This window comes from Formica exsecta, unplaced genomic scaffold, assembly GCF_003651465.1.
Source record: "Formica exsecta isolate Colony F162 unplaced genomic scaffold, ASM365146v1 scaffold421, whole genome shotgun sequence".
Lineage (NCBI taxonomy): Eukaryota > Metazoa > Arthropoda > Insecta > Hymenoptera > Formicidae > Formica > Formica exsecta.
Window position 1 is genome coordinate 654,060 of NW_021851451.1, and position 8,989 is coordinate 663,048.

The 8,989-nt window shown below is 34.2% G+C and overlaps 3 protein-coding genes across 4 annotated transcripts in view; 2 read left to right on the plus strand and 1 right to left on the minus strand.

Moving 5' to 3' along the window:
* Positions 1-120: 120 nt before the first annotated feature.
* Positions 121-5,303, plus strand: LOC115240198 (sulfhydryl oxidase 2-like). 2 transcript variants are annotated; one of them, XM_029815184.1, is made up of 5 exons: positions 121-337; positions 425-522; positions 1,135-1,473; positions 1,719-1,971; positions 2,052-5,303. In XM_029815184.1, exons 3-5 carry the CDS (start codon positions 1,188-1,190, stop codon positions 3,481-3,483), a joined length of 1,971 nt encoding a protein of 656 aa, XP_029671044.1. In that variant the 5' UTR covers positions 121-337; positions 425-522; positions 1,135-1,187; the 3' UTR covers positions 3,484-5,303. The 2 variants fall into 2 exon arrangements, with proteins under 2 accessions (XP_029671044.1, XP_029671043.1); XM_029815183.1 differs by having other exon boundaries at positions 121-332.
* Positions 4,890-6,472, minus strand: LOC115240199 (probable palmitoyltransferase ZDHHC24). Its single transcript, XM_029815185.1, has one exon. The coding sequence runs from the start codon at positions 6,359-6,361 to the stop codon at positions 5,522-5,524; it is 840 nt and encodes a 279-aa protein (XP_029671045.1). The 5' UTR covers positions 6,362-6,472; the 3' UTR covers positions 4,890-5,521.
* Positions 6,473-7,505: 1,033 nt separating this feature from the next.
* The window catches only part of LOC115240211 (ragulator complex protein LAMTOR3-A), a 2,064-nt gene continuing 580 nt past the window's right edge, over positions 7,506-8,989 (plus strand). The window contains exons 1-3 of the mRNA XM_029815235.1: positions 7,506-7,658; positions 8,104-8,331; positions 8,669-8,986. Coding sequence (XP_029671095.1) covers positions 7,650-7,658; positions 8,104-8,331; positions 8,669-8,806 — 375 coding nt within the window. The 5' untranslated portion in view covers positions 7,506-7,649 and the 3' untranslated portion in view covers positions 8,807-8,986. The remainder of the gene's footprint in view (positions 7,659-8,103; positions 8,332-8,668; positions 8,987-8,989) is intronic.

Consider the following 8,989-nt stretch of genomic DNA (forward strand, 5'->3'; position numbering starts at 1 on the left):
AAGGGGGAGGGGGGGGGGGGACTAGAATAGGAATAGACGCAAACGGGATACGGGATGCATCCAAATGCGATCTTGTTCGGTTCCTTTCGGATATATTCGGTTCGGCTCGATAACTTATATCTATGGGCGCATTCAGCAGGTTCACAGTTGAGCATCGTCTTGTCAACAAGACGTTGATTTATTAGTTCTAAAAGTATACCAATCACGTTCGAATATCGCTATCCAACTAAAAGTAAAAGCCAATCACGTTCGATTGCTACTGAGCGGTTTTCTTCATTGAACGCGGCCAATTGGTTTAACCTTATATCTATGCGTCGGGCAAATCATTGAATGTCAGGTTATGTTTAATCATGTCATGAGAAAGATTGGTATCCTGTATATACATAAATCAATGTAAATTAGTAAATTACACTTTTAATGTTAGAAGGGTGGAAGCAACGAGGTTCCACTGTCGTTCAACGTGTCAACCGACTAGGAACGTATACGTCAAAAGATACGAGATAACGCGCGAATCATACGCAGGTATTATTGTGCGTCCGTATTGTATTATTATTGTATTTTTATTATAAATCAAAATCAAATTCACATTATAAAGTGAAATTTACGCGTTATTTACGTGTTATCTGAGTAGATTCTTTTCGCGTGAATCTTAGATTATGCGTTTTGAGTAAATCTTTTTTCTATTTATATTTTAAATGATAGAATTATGTGATATCTCAAAATTATCGGCTGTATTCTTTCAATCATAATTATCTAATCTAATTTTTAAGGTTTTTTTCTTAGTAAAAATGACAAGAAAGATAATTATTTTTGCGTATTTTTTCAATTTATACCTTTATATTTAAACTTGACATATTGAAATTTCACATTATTACATAAAATCAATTGAAGAATATGATTCTATATTTTCTTCTGAATTAATTCTTATTTAATTCGCCTGAATTTTCAGTTATTAATTACTCCAATTCAATTTTTTTATTATTTTATTATTATTTATTTTTTTAAAGTCATTAATTAGTCAAACTAATTATTCAAAAACTGATTTAAAATATTTTCATGTTAAGTCATATTAAGAGATATTTAATTAATATCTACAATTTAAGATTAATATTTAATTTAGAATATTAATTACAGAAAAAGAAGAATCTAAAGATTCTAATGTCAATTATCAAAGATATAAAAAGAAGATGGAGCTAGACATAAAAGGGATTGTATTGAAATTGTGGCTACTGAATGCTCTGATGATAAACTGCATCAGCGCAGCGGTACCTCTTAGGGATCATTATCAAAATCTGATGGGTGGTCAAGGCTTGTATAATTCCAGCGATGATGTAGTGATTCTTAATGCCACAAACTTCAAAACAAATGTTTACAGCAGCACAAGGAGTTGGCTTGTTGAGTTTTACAACAGTTGGTGTGGCTTTTGTTATAGATTCGCGCCGACTTGGAAAGCTCTGGCAAGCGACATTCTTTGTAAGTTTCCTGTTGTGAGTTAAGTAAACAGTTAAGGAAAAAACTGTGAACTATTCGATAAACTGTATACTTAATAGCGTTTTTTAATTTGACTAGAATAGAAAAGTGTGTCAAAATACTTGCGTGCAATCTTTTTTCTTTGTACAGCAGTTTTAAAATACATTATAATAATTTGAAGAAAAAGATTTAAGAGGTTATCAAAGATATTCAATAAAATATGAATAAAAAAATGACAAATATTTCAGCTTGGAACGATATCGTCGTAGTTGCAGCGATAGATTGCGCCGACGATGACAACAATCCAATCTGTCGCGAATACGAGATCATGCATTATCCAATGTTGAAGTATTTCTCCGTGAATGCGCATCCACCATCTTTAGGTTTAGTGATAGAAAAGGGGGATAACACCGATTCGGTGAGGCATAACTTGATCAGTAGACTTGAGATGGAACAACAGGAAGGACGAGGATCCACGTGGCCTAACATCACACCATATAGGTATATTATAAATTTTCCACAGCAATTTCCTAGACTTCTCATTCCAACTGCATTGCAAAAAAAGATTCTATTTATTGCAGGAACGTTGAAATAACGGACATATGGAGAACAACATCCAATAATGTAAAGTATTTCTTTTTTATTTTCGAAAATACGGATTCCGACTTGGGCACGGAGGTCATTCTTGATTTACACAGAATCAGCAGCTTGCAGATACGCAGGGTGACTTCCGATAATGAACTATTATGCGTGATGAACAAGGTTACCAAATTTCCGACTTTGATAGCCTTTGGGCGCAATGAGTCGCAGAGGGTCGTTAATGTGAAAGTATCGTCAAGACAGGGAGTGCGACGGGCTATTAAGGATTACGTAATCGCGAGAGGAGTTAACATTGATGAGACAATAGGTACGACAGTATCCCACGATATTGCACAAAATGTCGAGAATGCACATCAAACAACAATTGGGGCGATTGTCAAGTCTCGCAAAGAGCAGGAAGAGGAACAACGTTCGTTGAAAAAGACTGATGATTATCTATACCAACTCGATCTAGAGAACGCATTGCGTTATTCGATGAACAACGAGATATCTTTAACCAAGTCGATAGATGGTGAGAAAATGGAAGCCTTACGAAAATACATCGCGGTGCTGGCGGCGTATTTTCCTCTACGGCGTAGTAACACATATTTAGAGGTGATACGCGACGTCATCAAGAGCAGGACTACCATGACCGGCGAAGAATTCAGCCAGCTAGCGAAGACAACGGAGGAAGAGATGTCGCCGGTATACTCGGGATTGCCTCATCAGTGGATAGGATGCAAGGGTAGCGCGAATTCATATCGGGGATACCCCTGCGGATTGTGGACCATATTTCATATGTTAACCGTGAACTTCGCGTTGAAACCGAATAAAGTTCCTCAGGCAGATTTCTCGCAAGATCCTGTGGCAGTGCTACGAGCGATGCATGGCTATATCGAAACGTTTTTCGGATGTGCTGACTGCGCCGCACATTTCGTGGAGATGGCCGGCAAGAATAAGATATTCGACACGCGTAGCAGAGACGAAGCCGTGCTTTGGGTGTGGCGGGCGCATAATGAAGTGAATGCTCGATTGTCGGGTGATGCTACGGAAGATCCCGAGCACAAAAAAATACAGTACCCCGCGGCTGAACATTGCCCGACGTGCAGATTCGTTAATGGCAGCTGGAACGAGGAAGAAGTGCTGCGATATTTAAGAACCAAGTATAGTTATAGCAGCATCAAATATGAGGGGATTAGCTATAACAGCGGTTTCGGCTCGATCAACAGCAGCAACAGTTGGAAAATTAGGTTGGGGAGACTCGCCAAGGAGAAACACACCACCGCTTTTGGCTGGGACTTGAATGTATTCGACATCAGCATCTGTGTAGTGCTATATGTTACTTCAGCAGCGATACTCGTACTAGTATGCATTAAGTTTGCTGTTAAGAGAACTAAAAAAAAGAGCCACATCAGTCTATTGCCCAAAGTGTGATCTTCTCTTCCTTATGCACTTTGTGCTATGCATAATCGCCGTCGTGCAACATTCCTGGATCAGTAAGCGTCGTTTAGATCATCTGTCCTAATTTAAAAAACTGGTAAGTCACAAATTTTCAGGTTGTGATATCATTCAATTATAACGATCATTTTTAAATGGGGTATCAAATTGAGAAAAGTCACAGTAAATAGTAATGAAATAATAATTCTCAAACAAAAATCAAAATAATGCCTCTCATATTAGCAACGATGTATTCTCTTTCATGAGTCTGGAATAAAAATTAAATTGCCAAATATGTAATTACAAAATCGATCTTTTTAGTCATTCTGAACTTAGTAATTTTATAATCTTGTCGCGTCTAGAATGTTTCTTTATTATTGATTTTTACAATTGTTTAACACTTTGCCTTGTGAAAGATATAAGAATATAAAGATACGCCTAATAATACATATAGTCAACGAAATAAGAATGAATTATAAGTATATATACATTCTTTTTTAAATATAAAACACGATTATTTAATATTACTATATAGTACATGTATTTCCTTGTTTCATGATATATGCTCAAACTAGTCGCCATCAAATAAAGCAGATTTATCTTCCAAAAATTTACATAAATCTTTCTGATGGCTTTTTGAAAGTGAAAGTGAGACAAAAATAAGAGCAAGTGAGAGAGACTGAAAAAATTGTTGGTGTTAAAGTTAGAGTGCTGTCAGATGATCATATGGATGATCCACTGTCATAAAATGAAGTCTTTCATGAAACTAGGAGATCTATACATAGAATAATACTCTTGCCATGTTGTTTGGTATGCATTTATATAGTATATTTATAATTGTTTTAAAATCACAATATATAAAATGTGAACCGTTCTTTTTATTTGACGCACAATGAGTGTGTCGCGACTGAAATGAATCTCTATCGAAATTGTATCGTTACATATTGCAATGTATTATACATATATTAAACCCTCTCTAAGCAGTATAAAAACAATACAACTGATAATTACTACAAGAAAGAAAAAAAGCCAAATGTAAAGAGATAATTATTTTCCTATTTTATAGCTTGCAGCTTCCAGAAATGTTTGTTTAAAAACCTTCCTTTTATATTTTTTATACAGTTTTATATATTTACATGACAAATTTTATACTGTTTAGGGTAAACTGTATTAGATGTTCAAGCAAAGAAAAAAATTGATAACTCATATGTTGATGTGCAATTAAATATTAAATGTTTAAAATATTGGATTAAAGATTAGCCTATGACGTTTACCATAATTGCGTTTGAATAATCAGCAGAGAGATTGTGTAAAAAAGATATGATTGTGATTCGATATGTCTGTAATATCTGGATGAAAGTCGATCTTTCGTGAATAATATTTCATTTTGTAAATATAATATAGAATGCCAAGAAGAAATTTCTTCTTTATTATTCATGTATATTATAAGCTATCATCTTTCTTATACAGATTTTTATAATAAAATATAATGTATAATTAAATATATATTCTTACTGTGTTTAAACATATAAGTAATAATCAATATATTTCATTTTTGAAATCTTTATCTTCTGAATGTGGTTAGAGTTTCCTCTTATCAAATAATAAAATTAGATAACAATTAAGGAAATCAGAAGAAACTTGAAAGTCTTTTATATTCATCTAATTTTAAAACACACAAGAAGAAAGGTACAATTAATATTTATATATAATTACAGATATCAATATATACATAACGCTTTAAATGTAGTGTGAAAGAATTGTGTAATGGTCTGTGTGCACAATTTAATAAAATAATATATAATACTATCCATTAATCACAGATATAAATTTCTTTTTTACAACAGTTATGAAGAATAGTTCAATATTTTGTGTATGATATATAGTTAACAGTATAGCAAGATAACTGGTTATCTTAATTTAAAAATGTGATGTATTCGATTGTTGAATTAATTTTTTCCATCTTAGTAATTAAAGTATCATTGACATTTTTGTAAAATTTTTTGTAAAGAATTGTACTCAATCAAAACGATTCTCAATCTTTCTTTGAACATAAATAATGCCACGAGACTCCATCGTGAGGTAACTGTGATTTAACATAAGGAAGCAACCATGCCAGATACCATCGTACTCCAAATACCTCTCTAACATTGTCCTTCCAACCCATATCATATGTAAAATCTTTCTTATTGCTCTCATTACCCACAACGCCTCTGAGAATCAAATTAAAGTGATAAAAGCACAATACTCCGGTGTACAGAGTACCCACTGTTGACACGATGTACAGCAACAGGTAGAACTGATCGATGGAACTGTCAAAACCGAAGAAGAAGATCGCCACGGGAAAGATCATCTTAACGATAGACATCGGGAATTCAAAGGACATTCTGGTCCAGATGAAAAAACTGCCATAGGAGAAGGCATACACCGCGCCGAAGAACAAATACCACAGAAACATGATAAAGTATCTGTGATTGTGGTAGCCCACGCAGCATCCGGTGAACACGCAGTGATGATCCCGCTTCAGGATGCAGGTGTTGCAGGTATTGCAGTGCCAGGATCGCGGCGGCGATAGGCACTCACAGATAACACACAGCCTCCACCCATCCACGGCTGCCGCCGTGCTTACAGGCACTATGCACCTCTTGATACTGGTGTCGCACAGCACCGTGTACGTGAAATTACCTACAATGTTTAACATGATGAAATTACCGAGGACGAAATGGAGAGAGTACAGTAGAATCTCGTCCTTGTATAATGCCGGGAGCACTATCCATAATCCGAACCAGTACATGAGAGGCACTATAACCAACACGAAGATCATCGACATCATGTCGCCGATAGTACGTGGCCATATCTTTTTTCGGATTATCATCGTTGCACATTCGTTTAATTTTGGCTAATTCTTGTATTAAGAATAAACGTCTCTAATGTTTATGCCATTTTGAAAACATGCCATTCGTGCGAAAAGTCTGTTTGTTTTGCTTGCACTCCTGCGTAAAAATGGCGTAACTTCGGCGTAAAAGCGGCATAATTTCGGCGTGATCTCGGCGTAATCTCCGTGCAAAAGCGGAGTAATTACGGCGTAATCTCGGTGCAAAAGCGGAGTAATTTTGGCGTAATTTTGGCGTACAAGTTGCGTAAAAGCGGCGTAATTTTGGCGTAAAAGTTGCGTAAAATTGTCGTAATTTTGGCGTAAAAGCGACGTAATTTCGGCGTAAAAGCGGCGTGATCTCGGCGTAATTTTGGCGTACAAGTTGTGTAAAAGCGGCGTATTCTCGGCGTAATTTTGGCGTACAGGTTGTGTAAAAGCGGCGTAATCTCTGCGTAAAAGTTGCGTAAAAATGGCGTAATTTCGTCGTAAAAGCGGCGTAATTTCGGCATAAAAGCGGCGTAATCTCGGCGTAAAAGTTGCATAAAAATGGCGTAAAAGCGGCGTAATTGCAAATTATGCTTCAATATTAGTCGCGATCGCGTTTAGAGAAAGAATTCGATAATATACAAAGTGTTTCGCACCACTACATCAGTGCTCGAGCGTCGCCGCACGAATGATAAGCCCATAAGTCGTAACACGTTAACAATAGTACGCTAATGTTTACGCCGAAATATTTTTCGTACTATGATATCATATATACATATACAAGCGAAATGTTAAATCATACAGGTATTTTAAATAACAGATCATTTATTTAATAAAAGTCTAATATATCACGGAGCTTGTCGTTATGTTAATTACTCGGATTTGCGATTTGACTATATCATTGCGCATTTTCAATCCCAATCATATATTTAAATCGTCGAAAAGTCAAACGAATAAGAACCGGACGATACTTTAAGTATTTTTAAGGAAATAATTATTGGTTATAAAAAGAAAAAAAAAATCTTCAATCTCAATCTTCAATGCGTAATCTGATACGGGCATTAAGCTCGTTCTACATTGATCGCATGTCGCCAGTCGCAAGCAAATCGACCAATCACAGTCGAATATTCGACGGAATAATCGACTGTGATTGGTCGATTTGCTTGCGACTGGCGACATGCGATCAATGTAGAACGGGCTATACGGCTATCATATCAAGAAAGAACGGGTGACCGTCGTTGTATGCGTTTAAAGAATTTTCTCGATCAATTGTCGTTTAATTCGATCTTGTTTCGTGTAAAAGATGACAGTTGTAAGTTGAACATTTATACATATATTTTTACGGAGAAAAGTGTTCTCTTGCGTTTGAGGTTATGTGTATTTTGTTTCAAATTGCGTAAATAAAAAATACACATCTTTCTACAACATCGACGAAAGTTTCTATTATTTTTTAATAATGCGATAAAAAAAGAAGTTTTAACCGAGATTATACAAGTGTGAAACAAATTAATAAATATCCAATAATTTTTTTTATCGTAGTTTTATAGTAAAAATAAAGTGTACTTTTATTTTTTCTTATTTTTTTTCTCGTACGAAAGTATTAAGATGAAATTGGATTTTTTTTACACAAAATATGAAATATCTCTTTGTTAACATTTCCTTTACTCGACATAACTCTATTGATATAATGATTGACGCAAGTTACATATGACAATTATCAAATTCCACAAATTATTTGGACATTTTTTTGTTTTTAGGAATTGAAAAAGTTTCTTTATGAATTATTAAGCAATGTGGAAGGTCTGCATAGCATATTAATTACAGACAGAGATGGGGTACCTGTCATATCTGTAGCCAATGAAAAGGTACCAGAATTAGCTACAAGAGCTAGTTTCTTATCTACTTTTGGAATGGCTACAGACCAAGGAAGTAAATTGGGTCTTGGAAAGAACAAAACTATTATGTGCATGTATAGTAATTACCAGGTAAATATGTACATGTACACAATGATTATAGAAATTATAAACATATTTTTATGCTTATATATAAATTTTGCTTCAAGACAATCAGAAAAAATTATGACATTAAAAGAATAATTATTATTAGATATATTAATGAAAATAGTTTATATTATTTGACAGAATAACACAAATAACAAATATTTAATTCATATTTAATATAATTAATAATTGAAAATAGAGATGTGTAGAGATATTTATAGCTAAATTATATAATTATTCTGTGAATTATTTTTATAAACAATTCTGTTAATTATCATTTGGAATTCGAAAAATTTAAGAATTCCTTTTAATCAATTCTCAGGTAATCCAGATGAATAAATTACCACTGGTTGTTAGTTTTATTGCTAGTCACAATTGCAATACTGGTCATATATTATCATTGGAAAATAAGATCGATCCTATTCTATGTAGTTTAAAAAATGCAGTAGTGGAAGCCTGATGGTTACCTGTTGTCCATTATGGGTGATAAATGTTGAACGTGGACATTAAATCTGTGGACTGTTGCGAATTGTCAGTAAACAGTGTTGATCTTGTATTAAGCAGTTTTTTTCAAGAATACTAGGTCTATTGAAAACATTTTATGTGTGAGAGAGAAAGAAATAAAAGATTATTGTGTATATAT